This window comes from Alligator sinensis, unplaced genomic scaffold, assembly GCF_000455745.1.
Source record: "Alligator sinensis unplaced genomic scaffold, ASM45574v1 scaffold701_1, whole genome shotgun sequence".
Lineage (NCBI taxonomy): Eukaryota > Metazoa > Chordata > Crocodylia > Alligatoridae > Alligator > Alligator sinensis.
Window position 1 is genome coordinate 1,290,577 of NW_005841915.1, and position 19,936 is coordinate 1,310,512.

At 41.4% G+C, this 19,936-nt stretch overlaps 1 protein-coding gene across 1 annotated transcript in view; it reads left to right on the top strand.

Annotated features, from left to right (window-relative positions):
* Nucleotides 1–19,936, top strand: part of DCC (DCC netrin 1 receptor) — a 1,018,850-nt gene that overhangs the window by 714,859 nt on the left and 284,055 nt on the right. Inside the window, exons 10-12 of the mRNA XM_025198166.1 lie at nucleotides 3,005–3,153; nucleotides 5,586–5,724; nucleotides 16,494–16,543. Coding sequence (XP_025053951.1) covers nucleotides 3,005–3,153; nucleotides 5,586–5,724; nucleotides 16,494–16,543 — 338 coding nt within the window. The remainder of the gene's footprint in view (nucleotides 1–3,004; nucleotides 3,154–5,585; nucleotides 5,725–16,493; nucleotides 16,544–19,936) is intronic.

Genomic DNA, 19,936 nt, shown 5'->3' on the forward strand with positions numbered 1-19,936 from the left:
TGAGCCCATAGAAGGCTACAGCTATGATCACAGTGTATAAATATGATAATATTATTTTGGGACAGAAGTATATATTAGTTATATATTTAATGTTGTGCAACATAAAGTCATTATCTGCGATTAGGGATCTACTTAAAACACATGGAGACAAAATAAAAATTGTAGGCTGCTTGTGGCATCCAGTGCCATTTTTGCAGTCTTTTTTCAGTGAGCACCCCTGCCCCCTCAGTGATTGGCTGAGGGGCCGCAGCAGCCCCAGGCTTCACCACTGATTGGCTGAGAGGGGTGCCTTTTTTGTGGCCCTTCCTCTCACCACTGATTGGTGGAGAGGGCTGCCCTTCATGAAGCTCTGCCCCTTGCTGCTGATTGGTGGAGAGAAGTGGGACCACACAAAAGGCAGCCAGCCCTCTCAGCCAGTCAGCAGCAGAAGGAAGAGGGGGCAGCCGCCATCTTGGCTGCTCCTTTTCATGCTAGAAGCTCTATCTCCCTCCCTCCTCCTCCTGGTGGGCTGCAAGGCCAGGCTGCAGCAGCTGCTCCCGCTGAGGAGCCAGCATTTTATTTGTATTAAGTTTTTCCCCCCCGGCAATGCTGCATAAATTTGCGGCAAATGCCAGTTTTTGCAGTGATAACAGAAACCACGTTTTTTCATGGTTTCCGCGAAAATCGCAAATTGAGTAGATCCCACTCAATCTATCTAAGTATCCATGATCAAGTCCCCTACCTGAAATATTTGGCCCACATTTCATGCCACCTTAAACAACGTGAATTCGCTCTGTCAGAGCTAGAGAAATGTCCATTTCCAAACGATCAGTCTGTGAAGGCGTAGTCCTATATTTAACTGTTCAAAACTATAAATGCAGATTCATAAGCTGCCTCTCATTGGTTTTCCTAGTATTTTTTCAGTGCAAGTACGATATATTTATTGTGGTGGTGGCTGATTTAGATTTTGTTGATGTTTTTCTAAACCATTTATTTTTTATCCGAAGTAATAGGAGAAAGCACAAGAAATATATCAAAGGTTAAATAAATAATACACACAGCTACATGTGGGCAAATAATGCAGGTAGGAAATAACTCAGGGGGGTTAAAAGCCTTAGAAATAAGAAGCTACGCCAGCATGAGGTTCAGTAAATCAATTTGTAAACAAATAGCATGTAAGCGAGGCTGTGGAGAGCTGGAGGAGATGCATAAAAGGTTTGGCGAAGCTAGGCTGTATTTTCCTGGAAAGAAGGATTTTGTGTTGGTACCTCAGGCCAGGCACAGACATTACACTTCTACTGGTATAAGTGATCGGAAACCAGTCTATACCTCTGAGGCTAGGGACAGATAAGCCACATAAGCCAGTTTAGGTAATCAGAAACTGGTTTAAACCTGTAACAGAACAGATGTTCGGGTCACATAAACCAGTTTGAAAATGGCTGACACCGGTTTGAGTTAAACCTGGTTGAATGTAGTATCAGTGTTAACTGATCTGGATGAAAGTGCTTTATGCAATGTCTGTCCCAGACCCCTTGCTGGTTTAAGGTAAACCAGATACCCCCAGCATCTCTGGGCTGGGTGGGGCTCTCTGCTCCACAGCAGAGTGAGTTAAAGTGATTTAACTTAGCCAAGTTAGAGTAACCTGCAAAGATTAAATCAATTCAGGCTCAGGCTTTTTGAATGTCTGTCCCTAGCCTAAGAGACATTCGACACATATAGATGGATTTAAAAAATGGCAGAACCTGGTCTAAGATTCCCCCCCACAACAACGGATAAATGTGTGGTCTATCTGCTAGCAATCTAAACTACGCTGCTTCCAGGAAACTGTATCTTAGATCAATTCCACCTTGGGCTTTTTCAATGTTTCCAGCCTGAGACTGTAGACCTTTGTCATTTGTTGTTTTATAAATTGGTCTTTTAAGGCCTCTGCATTTCTCAAATGCATCCTGGGATCATCAGATTTAGACTGATATCTATAAATTACCTTTTTCTTCTAAGCAGGTTCAATGATGGGCCATATTTTACCAAGATGCTTTTATGCTGTAATTAGCAAGATCCAGTGTTGTAAATACATTTTCTGTAAATAACCTGATCCAGTGTTGTATTTATCACAGTGCTGCACCCCTAACTCCTTTTTTAGCTTCCTCAGGGGCAACTTTTGTTAGGTTTCAGGCCTTAGCCACCATCTTTCTTGTGGCTGAAACTCACGTTCCTCTCCCTCCAGACCAGGGTTTTAGGCTGTCGTCCCCTTGCAACTTACTGGGACCACTCCAATAGGTTTGCACCTACAGATCTGCTCTCTCTCACGGACAATGACAGTTACTCCATGACCAGCCATCTCTCAGAAGGCAGGATGCTTTTTATTTAGGACAAAAGCATGACAGAAAACAGATCTTAAAACAATAAATAGCTCCCCTGCCTGCTAAGCTTCCCAGCATTTACCTGTCATCCACATAAGTGCCTGCAGGTCCTTTCTTAAGTTTGTCAGTTTGTTCTTCAGCGTGAATGTCTATTCCTCTCATCAAGTTTCTCTTGGGTTTTTTGTTTGTCAGGTACCATGAACCAGAACAAACTAGTATATGCTATTCTCCCCAGGGTATGAAGATCATTACTCGCATTAAACATTTAAATTAATTACCCCTCAAAGATTTCTCTGCCAAGAAGAATCCACCCATTCAGCCACAAACGCATACATGTAACACGTAGGACCCTGCTGGAACCATCTTTTGAGTATTCCTTATGTTCAGAGTGTGGCATCTATCATAGCATCTCTCTGCAGCATCTGCTTTATGGTTTTGCCATTCAAGTCTTTTGTGCACTGTCTTTCTGGGAATTGAACTTCAGTTCAACAGGAAAAACATTTAGCTCCAATTTAGTGTTATAGACTACAAAAAAGGTACTTCTTTAGGGGGATATTTTGGGCCAGGCTGTTGCCAGAGGCACAGCAAAAAGCAGAACAAAAATATTAAGGAATTCAGCTGCCAATAAATGATCACTTTTATTCAGGCAATTTCTTTTTATGCAGTGCAAGTTCCAGGGCCAGTAGAAAACCTGCGGGCTGTATCTACCTCACCTACCTCAATTCTTCTTTCCTGGGACCCCCCTGCCTATGCAAATGGTCCAATCCAAGGATACAGACTGTTCTGCACAGAGACTGCCACTGGAAAAGAACAGGTGAGCACCTGAAAGGAGGTCTATTGCTTGGTTAATTGTGAGGGCAAGGTTTTTTTTTCGAAGACATATGTGAAAGTCAGAGAGGAAGGAGCACAAATTGTCAATCTACGTGACAATGGAGCTCTACTGAACAATTTTAAACCTCTCAATCGTGAACATTTCTGTTCATTTTAATGACATAATAGACAGAAGTGGTTACTCTTCACCATAAGTGCTGGGGAAATGTTGAGTAAAATACACTCACATTGCTGTGTCAGCTGGATAGTATATCAGCCTATTTTGCATTGTATGTAAAATACAAAATGTCTTATTCTTCTTTCACTCACACTGAGATGAAACAGGAGTGCCCAGAATTACAGTTGATATAAATGGAGGAAGTCGTGCCATGCATATTTAAGCATGCATAAAATGGGTGCGGGTAGTACCGTAGCAACTAAGTAGGGTGCCCGGGGCAAGCCTGCAACGGCAGCCTGCCCTCATCCTGTGCACAGATCCAGGGATGCACATGCCCCCCCATGCTTTCCTGGTAGTGCACACAGCGGTGGGAGCTGCCATGCCCACACCCCACTAAATACGGTGCTTGTGGCTCCGTCCCATGCCTTGTTCTGGCTGGGCAGCACCTGTTGATGCCCCTTCACTTTGGTGCCCAGGGTGGTTGCCCTGCTTGCTACTCCTCCCCCCCTCCCCACCCTTGCTATGGCACTGGGTGCAGGGTAGAGGAGATAGAAGCCTCTAACCCGTGATCCACACAATCAAGATGCGCATGTACATGATAGGAGCTGTAATTGTGGGAGCAAGTATTGTGCTTTATTGCCAGTGCAGGAGGGGCCTGATCCCGGGCTTCCCCTGCATTGACAAAAAGCACAGTCCTGCAGCTGGAAGCCTCTCAACTGATCATGGCTTCCATCATCCTCCAGCCCCAGGGGTTTCACCCCCACCCCTCCTGAGTCAGCCATGCCCCCAACTGCTGGGAACCAGCTGGTCCTGGCACCCAGCATTCGCAGCTGTGGGGCTCTGGGTCCCTGTGCTGCCAGGACTCAGAGTTGGCAGCTTCTGAGGCTGAGAGTCCTCTAGGTTGCAGGACTCCCAGCCCCGGCTGGGCATAGTGCAACCCTGGGAGCCTCATCACCTGACAGAGCTCACAGTTGCAGGGGAAACCCTGCTACATGTGGAATTTAAAGCTGGACAGCAACCAGCTGTAAAGTCAGTACACACTTTCAAGGTCTAGCTTTATAGCGGGTTGGAGCTTTTTATCATGTGATAAGTACTTAGCACTTGTAGCTGGTCTCAAGGTAATTGCACAATTAACCCGTTATTTGTGCAATACCTGTTACATGTAGAGGATGCTTTAGGTGCATGCTAAAATCTTGAAGATGTCTCTCTCTATAAAGGTCCTTCACAATGCAAACTCCTGTTTGAACAGAACTGTCCTTGGCATTAATGAGAGCTCTCCCCATGCAATGGGAAATAGCGTATCATCTGATTTATTTCCATGCTACCCCTTTTCTCCTTTCCTTTAAGGCCAAGTCTATTCTGGGAGTATAACATAAATCAAACCTAGCTATGGTGTGTATGCCTCACACATGAGATATAAGAAAAGGGTATTTGATTATTATTAGATTTAGTATTATAGATATTCAAAAGCTATTCAGATATTATTGAAATGTATACATGAAGATCATGGTCCATGTACCAACAATGCTACTCTCTATCAAAGACAAAACCAAACTGTCCAGATTGTTTACAGGGTCAGATATCAGTGAAAAGTTAGGATGCCATCTGCATGGGCCACTTGAAGATGCTGGTTGGATGAGGTGTGACTTGAATAGGATTTTAGAAATGGATAGGACAAGCAGTAAAATAGTGACCTCTTTGTCTCTAAGTGAAACCAGATTACTGATTACCAACTTTTAGTAGTGATTGACATTTAAAAAACTGGGGCAGATTTATCTGTATTCTAACAAGAACATTGTCTTCTCTGCCCACCCCTCCCCAATCAATTTTCTATGCTATTTTCTTTTTTTTCCTTCTGATTTTTCTCCTAGATTGCCTTTTTGACTCTGTGCCCTTATAGTCATCATCTTCTTTTCTTCCTTTCCCTATTGCTTTTTTGGGGGGGTGATAGTTAGTGCTTTAACCAAAGAAACTTTCTACTGTTTCAGATACTAGTTAAACCACACTTCTAAGCACTGAAGGCAGTTGTATCCTGAAGATAATGTGATGATTTAATATCATGAGGTCTATTGAGAACTGAGCTGTAACAAGTAATTCTGTGTTACAAATTATGTTTTTATACCAACTTAAATAATGATTTAGCTCTCTTTCTTAGAAAGTTAAAAGTTGGCCCCTTATCTTTTCATTTCCCCAGCATCACTACCGTACTCACTTTAATGTTGCCACTTAGTAATAGTTTATCATTTTTATTTCCCCAGAATATAGAGGTTGATGGACTATCTTACAAGCTGGAAGGGCTGAAGAAATTCACAGAGTACACACTACGATTCCTGGCTTATAATCGTTATGGTCCTGGGGTATCCAGTGAAGATATTACAGTCATGACACTATCTGATGGTGAGTTACAGCTGGAGATGCCAAGCTAGGCATAAGGAAGAGGAAAATGTGTGTTTTGTTAATTGCCTCAGTAGATTTTTAGTGAACCTTTCTCTTGGGACCCTTGCAACTTCTAGTGTTCCTCTACACATCTACACCTGTCAAATGAACAATAGGCAGGGAGGATAAATACGTGTTACCAACCAAAAGGTAGAAAAGAAAGAGAGAGGATATTCAGGTTTTCTTCAGAGATAGACTTAATAGATTCAGTGTTTATGTTTGATGAAGCTTGACAGGATTTTTAAGATTGTTATCTTCTGTAATTTTGTATGCTGTATTCATTATTTCTTATTTGGTATCCAGTTGTTCTATATTATTGGTATGTTTTTATCTCTACCATCTCTTCCTTTGGTTGAAGTTAGATGCAGATTTATCTTGTACAGTTTCTAACGTACAGTATATCATTTTGTTGGGTAATCTAAAGAAATGCTCTTCTAGATTTTCCTCAACCTTGCTGTTGCAATTCCCCCTTTCACAGTGGCTACATAATCATTCTTCCCCAGATGTATACAGTAGTTTCTCACTGTGTGCTCAAGATATTAAATAGAAGTTTACTGTAAGCTTAGAAATATCTAGGGCCTGATATTGGGTGCATGCTTGCTATTCAAATGCATGGTTCCTATTAAAGCCAGTGAGTCTGAGTCACGTGCCTGTGTAACTCAGAAGAACTCCATTAATGCCACTTTTGTTAGGGGGATGGCAAAACTGCTTAGAAGAGGGGGTGTGTACAAGATGTGTACAAAGCCCAAGATCTGGGTTGTAGTGATGGCATCTTAAGGACTTGACTGGATAGGTTTTCCACTGACAGGTTGCTGTTTTCAGAAGAAAACAAAACCCTGAAAATGAAAGGGATATTACTGCTTCTGGGGGACTGGGGAAGGCATAATAAAATGAAGAAGAAATGAGAAATTGAGAACAAAGAGATGGATCCTTAAGTAGTGGAAATTGATATTGTACCAATGGTACTGAAGTGACATGAAGCTACTTTAGCTGAGAATGAGCCTAGGAAAAAAAAGAAGGATATGAAAGTCAAAATTTCATTTACTTTCTAGGGCCACCTATACCTCTGGGTATAGGCAGATGAACAACACATTACCATTGGGCAAAAGTGAACAAGACATTAACTGCCCATGGAGCATATAAGCTGCTCCCTGATTACTGCCCCTATGCAGACAAGGTTCCTTCGGTGAATCTGATATATTTTATTAGACCAACCCAGATAGTTGGAAAATAATTATTAAGCAAGCTTTTGGGTTCAAAAACCCTTCGTCAGGCTAAGGAAGTTTCAGCAGTTGGTGTGTGCTCTTCCTGGATGGAATGAAAAGTAAAGAAGCCGGGGCTGGGCTGGGCTGCATACAAGACAGGTAGTCAGTGAAAATATAGATTGAGGAGTCAATGGGTGAGACACAGGCGGGGGTGGGGGGGTGGAGAGAGAGAGAGAAAAGGGGGATGAAAGTGGAGAATTACCTGGGGAGTCAGATGTCAGGCAGGTTATAATGTGTCATAAATCCAATGTCTATATTTAGTCAATCATTTGTAGTATCCAGGAGGTTGATGAAGTGGAGTTCATAGGCTCGTCTCTGGGAAGTGTTGTGTAAGTTTCCCTTGAGGATCAGGACTGAGAGATTGGAGAGAGAGTGGTTTTCTTGTGAGAAATGTGCCCGAAGCAGTAATTGGGTATTTCTGTCTTTGATAGATTTCCGGTGTGCGTTCATTCTGGTGCGCAGTTGTTGTCTGGTCTCTCCTACATATCTTCCATCAGGGCATTTGGTGCATTGGATGAGGTGTATTACATTCCTGGAGGTGCAGCTGTAAGATCCTGGGATGCTGATGGCTCTGTTGTGGGGTGTAGTAATAGTGGGGGTGGTGGAGATGTGTTGGCAGGTTTTGCATTTCTTGTCCTGGCACGGTCTGGATCCTTTTGGTGTGTTCTGGGCTTGAGGAAGTTTGCTTCTGGTGATGAGGTTGGCAAGGTTCGGTGTTTGTTTGAAGGCTAGGATGGGTGGCTCTGGGAAGATCTTTTTAAGAATAGGGTCTCTGTCTAGTATGGGTTGCAATTGTTTGAGGATTTTCTGTACAGGGGAGGGGTGATATCAGATTCACCCAAGTAACCTTGCCTGCCTATGTTCTTAGACCAACACGGCTACAACCTACACTCCTGCCCCTATGCATGCATTTATCTTGTGGTAAATGAATAGCTCTTCTGTGGCATCTTGATCCTCAGGGTTACGGTTCCTTTTCCAATTTTTGGGCAGTGTCCAGTGGTAAACCCTAAATTTGATCAATTGGATTCTTACCTCAGTCTGTTCTGTTGTATTTACAAATCTTTCTCCTATATGCACATTAAGAGAAGGGAAAGAAAATGTCTTTTGCCATTCTGCTGTGATTACTGGATAAGCTTGAGAGTCTGTACACTCAACATTATGACATTTCTCTGTCTCTTGCTAACTTGGTAACCTTTGAATGCAGTATCTGGCCAATGCCAAAATTTCAGCGTGAACACTGTAGGCATCAAGAGCTACAACTCTATTGATATAGGCGGGGAAAGGGGAATCAGAAAACCAAGAGGGCATTTATTTGGCACAGCCTTAGCTTTAAGTTTTTCTGCAGTTATCTATAAATGAGACAGCTGGTTGATGGCACCCATTTACACCTTCCAGAGTAACATTCCTAGCTCATCTCTGCCTGTCTTTCAATAGAGGTTAACATGCTGACACCCTGCATAATCTCCATCTCCCAGATAAATGAAAATGTGGGGGGATGAAGGAAGAGATGCATGCACACAGCCTTTGGTATGTTGGGGAAAAATGAAGGAGTCTGGCCTGAGGGAAAATGGAGCACACAAAGCCCATTGCATAGGAGGTGAATGAGGACTTTGATGGGGAGAGAGGACCAAAAAAAGACATGCAGAACCATAGTGATACAACTAGGAGATCTTGGTGCGGGGAACTGGAGTGAATGCAATGCACAGGGACTGCTTGTCAAGGAGAATGAAACAGAAGCCATGGAACGTCCCTTTGGTGGAATGGAGACACACAGGGCATGCCTGCAATGTGATAGCAGTGTGTCCCAAGCAGGATGGCCCCAAGCACAGCCAACCCACCTGCCCCTGCCTGCAGGCTCCAAACTTGGAAATGCACCAGTGTTGATTCTCTAAGGTAAATCCTCTCTAGGCACTTCTGGGCCTTTCAGTAAGCTTGCAAGCCATCTTGGGGGATGGCCCCAGAATTGACAAACCAGATTTGGAGTGTGCACATGGAGCCCTTCTAGCTGGAGCGTACTGCCATCATATGCCCAGAAGAGTTGTCAGCCTGGGAGCAATGTTGGCAGAGTTGCAGGCATCAAGAGGAGATGAGGCATGTGAGTATGGCACAGAAGGGGGTTTTGAGTTGGAGTAGAAGAAATGCAAGAAGGCCCAGCGTGCAATGTGAGCTCAGCCAAAAGAAGCTGTGTCTGAAGTGCACATCTCCCTAGTGTTATAAGCTGTAGGGTTTTTGACTTTCATTTCAGTATCCTTTACAAGATCCATTTTTGATATCCACATCTATTTTGGCACTCTGGCTTTCTATTATTTTATATTTGATATCTCTGGAATATTTTTTCAAGTACTACTTATGCCTATCCATCTAATTCAGTTATCACTTGTAATACAGATTGGATCTTGGCAGAATAAATTACTTCACACTTATAATTATAAAAACAAAGGGAAAACAAGTGAAAATGAATATTTTGCATAATTTATGTAGATTTAATTCATATCATGAAGTGTAGAACTGTGGCCCTGTACTCCACTTTGGTTTGAAATGTCATCATAAGTGAGAAAGGGAGAGATTACTATTCATGAGTCTGAAAATTATCCTCAGCAAGTGTTTTTAGAAAGCTTCACCTCTCTGGGAGCAAAAAAAATGTCACTAAGGAGAAAGCTTTTGTGACACTTCCAAAAAATAGCAGAGGACTACATATAGGGTATTCCTGCTTCAGGAATGCTAGAGAAGCACCATTCATTTTCTCTATTTTGGAGTGATATGCTGATCTGAAATGACACCAGCCTTACTTTCTTTATCAGGATGCACATGTAAAAGTATACAGATTTGCTTCATTTGGTCTTTCTCTGTTCCTAGCAGGTTCCATATTTGAAAGCCAGCAAGTAACCTGAATTTGATTTTCCCCCCTCAAGAATGAGATACCTATTAACGGGATAGGCATCTCTCAGAAATGAGTAGGTACAGTAAAATCCTCATCAGTTCAGGCAGTTGGACTAGATGGCCCTAACCTTTCAGGCCTAGGTAAGTGGCTGGCTCATTGGAACAGAGTGGCCAAGCAGTAGAAATATATAACATACTGCAAATGGTCATGAGCCAAAACAAATTCAGGCCTCCAAGAATTCAACATGGTAGTCTTAGCCCTGTATTCCTCTTATACAGCAATTGACTCTCCAGTGAACGCTTGAAAAATAGCCAGGGAATAATTGTGCATCTGTCCATTTCTGAACATTGTGACATTTTCTTCTGCATTCAACTCCAATGTAAATGATGCCAGTGTAAGTGTATGCCTGTTCATGCTCATCTAGGAGTAAAATTACCAGTTTGTATAAGAAGGTGTAAATTGTCACGGCTCTTACCTGGAACTTCAAAGCACTGTCCATTTCTGACTTTGGGCTTTCCAGGAGCCATGTCAGCCTCTAGTAGGACCATTTAAATTATTCTAGCTACTTTTCAGTTGCTTTGCACTGACAGGGTAGCCAAAATTGTTATTATGTGTAGGATCATACAGTGACCTAAGCTCACACATGTGCACAAAGTGAACCCCATGAAGAAGGGAGGTAAGGGGATTCAAAAGTAGAAGCTTAAAGCAACCCAGGTGAAGTATTTAATACCAGGATTCATTACACGTTGTGTTATGTTAGCCTGTAGAGACTACAGCCATGATGAAAGCCCCCATGCCAGGAACCATCCAAACACACAACAATGGCCAATTGTTACCCCTTAAATTTACTGTTGTTAATAAACAACAAAACAGAGAAAGGAAGTTTTCTTATCCCCATTTCACAGAAGGATGGTTGAGGCAAAGAGAAATGAAATGAAAAGCCAAGAGTAGAGCCAGATACTGGACACAGGTCTCCCAAATCCTTGACTGGTGCCTTAATCACAAGACAAGCCTTCCTCTTTAAAACTTAATATCTGACCGAAAAGAAGAAAAGAAAAGAAATAAACCACCTTCTTCAAAGGGCTTCTTTTAAAAAACAACAAAATTAAAATGATGAAAAAACCTTGATGAAGGTGTTCTACCTGGTTTTCTTTGTTGCCATGAATATTATTTTATCTTCTCTTCTTCAGATCCTCTCCTCCCTTGAGGATGTGCGTGTATGCTACTTTTCAGTGAATCCATCAGTTCACAGTACATGAGACAGTACGTGGTTTCATGAAGAAGCCTATCCTATTATCTCCCTGTAGGTCTGTAGGAAGGAATTATCTGTGAAGCTCTGGGATCTAGCCTACAGTCTAAGAAATATACTCTAATCGCAGGGATTTACTATAGCTTCTTCAGTTCCAGGAACTACAGGACCACAGATTTATAAACCATACCAGATCAAGGAAAATGCTATATCTTTCATGTTTAGTTTTCTGTTTAAAATATAGTCTAGTTAATATTTTGTCAGGCTGCATGCCATTTCAGAAATGCTTTGAGCTAATGAATTTATCAGGATGCATTTAATCCCAGAAATTGGCAGATGGTCTTATTTCATGCTTCCTGATAATTTGATTTAAAACAATTTATAGCCATAATTATAATATAGTCCCCCCCCCCCCACAAATTTTAAAAAATATTAAGCAGCAAGAATCAAATTGACAAATCAGGAGACAATGCATATAAGTTATTCAGACATCAATAGCTCATTCTATAACTATCAATTTAAGTGTTTACCGGGGAACGAGAAAATAGGAAATGCAGGCTTTAAAGTATTTAAACCATAAATTGCTAGAGTCTCAGAAGGTCTAATTTACAAGCATTGATTTGCCCCACAGAAGCACTCCATACAAAGTGTCATGTTTTAGGAACCTTTGCAGAGATGCTCTGAAGTTCTGCTGAAACATACTCTGGCATTCAGGCTATTTAGGTATAATGAGTCCTCTGCAAGGAATATTATATATTTCATATTTAGTACGATATGTACACTCCCTCAGTTCTAGAACTGCTTTCTTTGCCTGATGCACATGGGACTTTGATATAAGCAATCCACATCCCAAGTGGGCCCTGGATTACTTACATTGAAGGCTTTGGTGTGAATCGGGTAAAGCAATCTTGACAAGTGTAGACAGCGTTCTGTCCTGCAAAGTAACTCTGTGACAGTGGCAGTGAAACCTCCTCTGTCATCTTTCAGAGGTTTCATTTCCGGCACGCTCCCATTGCTCATGCTTTTTGAATGCTGTTCCTGGGAACAGTCCTAAATCATTGGGTGCAATGTACAAACAGCATTGCGAGCAGGCATAAGAGCCCAGGACTCTCTGCTCCTCAAGGCAATAGCCTTAGACAGAGTCGTGTTCCCTCTTGTTGGCTCTTCTTCTGGTCCCATGATCCTTTCATGTTTGGCTGACAAACGCTATGGGTGGAAGGTGCTCTAGTTTTGGTAGACTGAGGACTTCACTGTGAAGTGGGAGTTGAGTTTGAGGGAGGGCCTGAACCCAGGTCTTCCACTTTCTGTCCAAATACCTTAATCTTTTCCCCTCCAAACAGTCCTTAGTTGTGATTTTTCTCCAGTTTAGGAATTAGAGACTTAAACACATCCCAGATGGGTCAGAACAGAACATAATGGAGGCAGTCACGTCAGTGGAGCACTTAGCATATTCAGATAGCCAACATGGAGATGTGTAAGGAGTATAGTTGTTCAGGGGTCTAGGAGACTGGTGCCGGTGGTGAAATAAGATAAATGTAGAGCAATTTAAATAGGTAAAAGCCATGTAAATATATCTTGGAAATGGAGTAGGACTTGGACCCTAGAGAGTAATGGAATAAAGGATAATTGAGCATGAAGAAACGATGACTAATAAGCAACAACAAATTATGTTTAATCAATTTACTTGTTTTGTTTGCTTAAAGTACCAAACCAGTAGATAGAGAAAATAAAATAGTGGAAATGGTAAATGTTCTAGGTTGTAGGAAAACTTTTGATATGGTGATCCTGTTTTTTTTCACCTGGTATATTAAATGAAATGGTCTTGGCTATTAGTATTGTTTTATTAAATGAAGTAAACAAAGGATAAAGATGGCATGTGGTGTATCAATGGAGGTAATCCAGAGTTTTGTACTGAGTCTGATCTGGATTTATTTATTCTCAACCAGGGTGCCATGGGGTGCTAAGCAGTGGTAGATTTGCAAACATGATTCACAAGATAAACCCAGAGATTTCAAACAAGCATCCATAGTGTTAAAAACTTCTCATCGGTTGTGATCTTTCTGAGTTCTTTGTAACAGGAAAAATGCTCTATTATTTTTCCATAGTCAAATGATGAGTGAAGACTAACAGCTGGCATTTTCTGAGGGGTGCCTTGAGTCTAAAAAGTTTGAGAACCACTGATTTTACTTGTTGATTGAAAATCAGGGAGCAAGAGGTAAATAGTGCATTAGTTACATTTGCAAATGAAACTAAATTGTGAGGTGAGGACAGAGAAATAATAAAGAGGGAGGAAAAGAAATTGTGCAACCTGAAATGTTGGTGAATGCCTTTGAGAAAAGACTAATTTTCAATGCAGACAGTCTGTAACAGTAGTCACAGAAAACAGGAATACCCCAAAAGACCTAAGGTGATAATTGCAAACAAATTATGTATGGGTTTGAGGTTTAAGTTGTCAGTTAAAAAGTATTTAGGTATGATTTACATGTGCTGTGCCATCTCACTGTGGACATAGGAAATCTGAGTCTTTATTGACCAGATTGCCTCAAAAATGCCACATCTTCAAGCACCTCAGAATATTTTGAATCAAATAAGTTCAGACAGACTTGATGCTGGTTATTACAGTGGAAGGCACTTTTGAATTCCATGACATAACCTCGCCATAATACATGTGCACACACCCACGCTGACAGCCCATGCCAATACCAATCAGACGAACCCTCACAACTCTTCTGAAAATAATGGGAGAAGAAAAATACAAGGTTAGAAAAGTTGCATTTCAGACGATGCCTGTTTTTTTCTGATCAAGAGGAAAGAATATCTCATTAAAAAAGTTCTGCTGAGCTATCAGTTATTTACTGTTTCTGAGTGAGTCAGGAATATCATAAAAATATGTTGATTGATTTTCCTTTTGGTTTGGAAGACTAAGTTTACTGGAGATACAGCTTCTTCATCCTCTAAATTTATTGATAATGAAGTAACTGATGAACATCTTCAGCATCCTTACAGGAAGAAGTATTAGGCCAATAGATTCTCTCTCTCTCTCTCTCTCTCTCTCTCTCTCTCTCTCTCTCTCACACACACACACACACACACACACACACACACACACACACACACAGAAGTACTATGCCAATAGATTGGCATGTGTGTGTATATATATATAGAGAGAGAGACAGAAAGAGAGACCCCAAATTTTGTTGCAATAAAGTAATTCGCTAATAAGCATTTCCAAGCTTAAAAGTTGGGGTTCATTGTTAATACTACCACTTGGCACCTGCAAAATTCCATTATTCTGTAAATCTCAAAACAATCAACAAAATAATTATGAACATAGAGAAACTGAGGTGAGGTAAGTTACATAACTTGCTGCGATTCTTTAATATTCTTATATGCCAATAGATACGTACATACATGCATACTTACATATATGCCAATCTATTGGCCTAGTACTTTGTGTGTGTGTGTATAAATATTTATGTATATCTGTGTGTGTATATTACTGTTGTTATATAGATGTGTGTATTATATATATGTGTATGTATGTGTATATATATATTACTGTCATATATATTAATAACAGTAATATATATATGTGTATATATACACACACACACAAACACACACATATATATATACTGTATACACACACATATACAAAATGTGCTATATATGCTTGCACATTATCTGCTGTTAGCATTATTATTTGTGTTATGATAGAACTTGAGGCATCAACCAAGAGTGGTCCCATTCAGCTAGGTGGTTGAAAAAACATCTTGTGTTAAGAATAAATCATGAAAATATTGTTACCATTATCTGTTCTGATTCTGGTCTTCTAGTTCCTGTATGTCTGTATTTCATATCACTATTATCACCAGTTATATTCTTTATAATTCCATTTAATAGATTTAAGATTAGAAGGGACTTTTCAACATTATTCTCTGTGCCACCACATCGAACTGCAAACCCAGCCAGACATGCTTGGCTTCTAATGTATGACCTTGCATGTAGCTGTATCAATATGCATGATCAAATTAAAGGGAGGCAGCAATACACAGGTGGTTCAAATACTCAATTATTAGCGAATTAAGGGTTTAGATATGCACCAGAAGGTGTAAGGACACAATAAACCATGAAATCATCTTTAAAGCTATTACATTGTTGGTTACACATTGACCATGTGTTAGGGGTATGCATATATGGAACTTTTTCCCACAACCAGTTCTGAAGTACAAATCTGCAGAGATGCACAGTTGTAACTCTTTCCAAATGATTAGTTACTGAGGCCCTATTTGGTGGATCTCCCACCCCCTTATTCTGAACAGGACCTGATGGCCAAATAGTATTTAATTCTTCTCAATAGAATCATTCAATATGTGAGAAAATGCCAGATCTGAGCCATAGCTTAGGTAAATCTGCTTCTTTCCCAGACCTAAGGAAGGGCACTTTTTCCCGAAAGCTTGTCTAACATTTATACCAGGTACTTGATTGGTTCAATAAAAGATATTACTATGCAAATCTTATTATGTGACTGTCAGTTATTCATAAATATTAATTGTGAACTTTTTAAGAAATTCCAATTTTAACTGGATTTTGAGAAAAAGAACTGTTGCTCAAATTCAAGTTCTAAGGATTTGACAGTCAATGGCAAAGACCTTGAAAAGGGTGCCAGACCCTTGTAAGGCCAGATGCTAAATAAACATTAGTCATGTATAAGCGCTGAAACATATTTACTAGAGTAGCCATAATAAAGAAAAAAAATGATATTTTTAAACCCACAGGTCTCTGGTAAGCTATATATATAGCTTACAGCAAGTAGGCCTATTTTATTAATATTTTATTAATATCAGGGAAAGTTTCCAATTTCTTCCTTTCTTGGCAATCGAAGTAACAATAATGAACTGGTACCAGTTATGATGACATATCCTGCTTTTTCTTAATGCACAGAATTCTGATTCACATGCGTTTTAATAACCCTGTGCTCAATTGCCGAGATATTGCTGCCATGTTATAAACCTCAGCTGAAATAAATGTGAACAAGTTACTGAAATCAAGTATTTGGTATCACTGCAGGATATCTACTGGCTAGCGGTTTAAAGAGCTTGCTAATAGGTCTATCAAAAATTGGAAGAATGGAACAGATGCATTTATTTTTTATCTCTCTGGGGGACCTCAGAAGTGCCACCTGGATTATCTACACAATTATGATCCTATTATAAACAGCATGGAAAAGCTGTATTCTGCTCTTTCCAAAAAGAGAAATATTTGACATAGTCTTTTATGGCTCTGCTGCTAATTACAGTATTTCCAATTTGTTTTCTGTTTTCTTTTCTCCTAGTGCCAAGTGCAATGCCTCAGAACGTCTCCTTGGAAGTGGCTAATTCAAGGGTAAGTCTGCCATATGTTCACTATCTCATTGTCAGAGTTCGTATACACATTCAATACACCATGTATATACACACCTCGTTATGTGCAAGTTTTACGTAAACAAGAGGAAATGTCCTGAAACCCGCACAGGGCTTTGCTTTGTTCATGTCTTTATCCTTTCTCATTAGTTGAATTGACCATTCCAGTTCCCCATTGTTTCTCTTTTGTGAGTCATTTTGGTGGGCATTATATTTCTTTCCCTTCCCACAGGCCAAAGTGCCACAGGCACTAGAGCTGTTTTAGTTAAGAAAACAACCCTCCTACAGTAGTAGGCTAGCAGATGAGAACGGATATTAATTGCTGATGAATGAGGCCATGTAAGCTTGTTGTTGATTCTAACAAACAAAAAAGAGATGCTCCTTCCACCGCCTTTAATGAGTCATTGTTCTTGTCAAATTTGATTTAACAATTTGGAATTTATGATATGGTTCTGACTCCAAGCATGCATTATGGAGCTTCCTGTCACTAGTAAAGGAGCTTAGTTTATTCTGGAAGCCATTAAAAATATAGTCTTCTTGCAGAACATGATTAAGTCTCTCTGCTCAAAGTAAATAATGCATTTAAAAAAAACATTGTATTGTCAAACAAGCCTCACAACATTCCTATGACATCTATATTATTTCCCACATTTTACAGTTGAATAACTTGAGGCAAAGGGAGCCTAGGTGACTTGCACCAACTCTAGTCTGGGGCAAAGCTGGGAAGTGACTCTAGATTTTGTTGCAATGAAGTCACTTGCTAATAATCATTTCCAAGCTTAAAAGTTGGATTTCATTGTTAATACTACCACTTAGTGCCTACGAAATTCCATGAGTCTGTAAATCTCAAAGCAATCAACAAAATAATTATGAACATAGAGAAACTGAGGCAGGGAAAGTCATATGACTTGCTATGATTCTTTGATATTCTTATAATCCTGTGAACACTTAGAAAAAAAGCTCTTATGCAGGTATTATTAAGTTCATGTGATAGGTCACAGTCATTGAGAAGTCAAAAAGGAGGAAATAGGGTCAGATCCAGATTGGTAAACCTGGTGCTCAAAATAGACTTTGACAGAAGATCGGCGCCAAAGGGCACGAACAAGCATGCTGCTTTAAATGGAAGGGGAAGTTCAGGAGTAGAAATCGGCTGTCCTGATTGGCTACAGCTTCATGATCATCTGGTGCAGTAGAGGGGTCAAACTTTGCAGGAAGAATGCTACAAATTAGCTGTGCATCATCCTCCGAAACGTCCACTCTGGTTTCCTTCCCCTTCCTGATCTGCTACTCTGCTTTCTGCTCCCAGCTAGCTCTGAGCTCCCTGTCTGATCTTCTGCTCTGCTTTTCCACTTTCTTCTCTGTACTCCCTACCCAGTTTGCTGCTTTGCTTTCTGTTACTTGCACTATCTGTCACTCTGCTGCTCGTCCCCTTCCCAATCTGCTGCTCACTGCATATAAAGGTTGCCCATGCCACTTGTGGCACCTATGCCACAGGTTGACCAACCCTATTCTAGGAATTCAAGTTAACCAAATAGCTGTAACTATCTCTGAATGACCCTGCATAAAATAGGGTTAAAGTAGTATTGGTTTTGCTTGTATCCTTATAGAATCACACTGACATAGCAGATGCATCATAGCCATTTTTATTAGTATTCTTTGATATTGATACTTACATCTGTTTGTACCTGTGAGTCTCAACCAGGGTGTCAGATCACTTTCGGGAATTGTGAGATCTTTTGAAGGGTGTCATAAACTGTGAGGAGATACACATGTGCAAGGGGATAAGTCCTGGCTCAGGTTCACCCATATGGCCACTGCTCTATCCCACTGTTCAGCCTCTCTGCAAGGAGGCAAGCATTGTAATAAATAAATTAGTTTTGGAAATGGGGTGATTCTCAATTCACAAAAGGTATGATGAAGCAATGCCTTGAGTCTAAGAAGGTTGAGAGCCACTGGCCTGCAAGGGTGCTTGTACTCGTGCTGGTGGTTCAGTTCTTCCTAAATTGAAATGGTGGGTTTTTAATTGTGTCAATTAAAAACCCACTGTTTCAATTTAGGGACTTCTGTCACTGTAATGGAACAATGATGGCCCCATCAGTTCACACCCCACCCCCTTGCCACGGGCAGGCTCTGCTGAACAGCGGGGTGGGGGGCGGGAGAGGGGGGGCAGTGAGGGATCAGATCCTTTTTTTTTTTTCTCCTGGAGCCTGCCCACCTCTCCTGCATCTGGGCAGTGAGCTGCCAGCAGGCCCTGAGCTGCGGGGGTCCCGGTCCTTCCTTCCATGGCAGTGGCACCCCCCCCCAGTGGCACCCACCCACTTGCAGCCCACCCAGGACCACCTGGGCAGGGTGCTAGCTGCATGGGTGCTGCCCCAGCTGCCAGCACCTGCTGGATCCAACAATACATGGAGCACTGGAAGCCCAGGCATGCTCAGAGAATCCCAGGCTTGGCAGCTTTCCAGTGCCCCATGCACCATCCCTGCTGCTTTCCTGCTGCCTGGGACCACCCAAGAATGGGCTAGCTTGCCCCTGGAGCAGTGCGGGAAGGTGGCAGGAGGGTGGGTGGGTGTGCTGGTGGCCAGAGAAAGTGGCAGGGATGGTGCACAGGATGCTGGAAGTCTGCCAAGTCTGAGCTTCCCCTAGCAGTCCCAGGCTTCTAGTGCCCCATGCACCGTCCCTGCTGACTTCTCTGGATAAAGCCCTGGTATACATGACAACCATCTCTGTAATTTGTTATGTAGCAAACTAAAACACCTTGGATGTGTTTTACTTTGCTATGTAAAAAAAGTCAGTTGCATCAAAATACGCCACCAAAGGTATTAAAAAGGGCAATTAAAATCACTAAAACAGGCCATTTTATCATGTGTTCATGTGTTCAAGGACCCGAAGTCACAAAAACAATAAAAAACATTTTTCCAGCAGCCATAAAACTAACATTTTGGACTGCAAGGGCATCTAGGCAACTAAACCTAGACTTTGAATGTGAAGAAGCACCCTGCCCTACTAGCTGGGCACCTTGTAGGGCACCTACTAGGGCACCTACTAGGGCACCCACCTTGTAGGGCACCCTGTAGGGCACCCTGCCCTACTAGCTGGGCACCTACTAGCTGGGCACCTAGGATGCCACTGGGGGCTGATCCAGAACACCAATATCACTGAAATCAGCACAGTGGACAGCAGCCATGGCAACTTGATGATGATGGTTGTACTGCCCAACTTTTCTGTAATCTCTTAGTGGCTAGAGCACTTATCCAGAAAGTTGAGAGGTAAGGTTTTTAAGACAGTACATGGCCTTTGAGGCCTTGAAACACAGCTGCAGGATGTAAATGATAACCCAATAATGAGGGTGGAGCCACCAGGAGGTTTAAGAACTCCA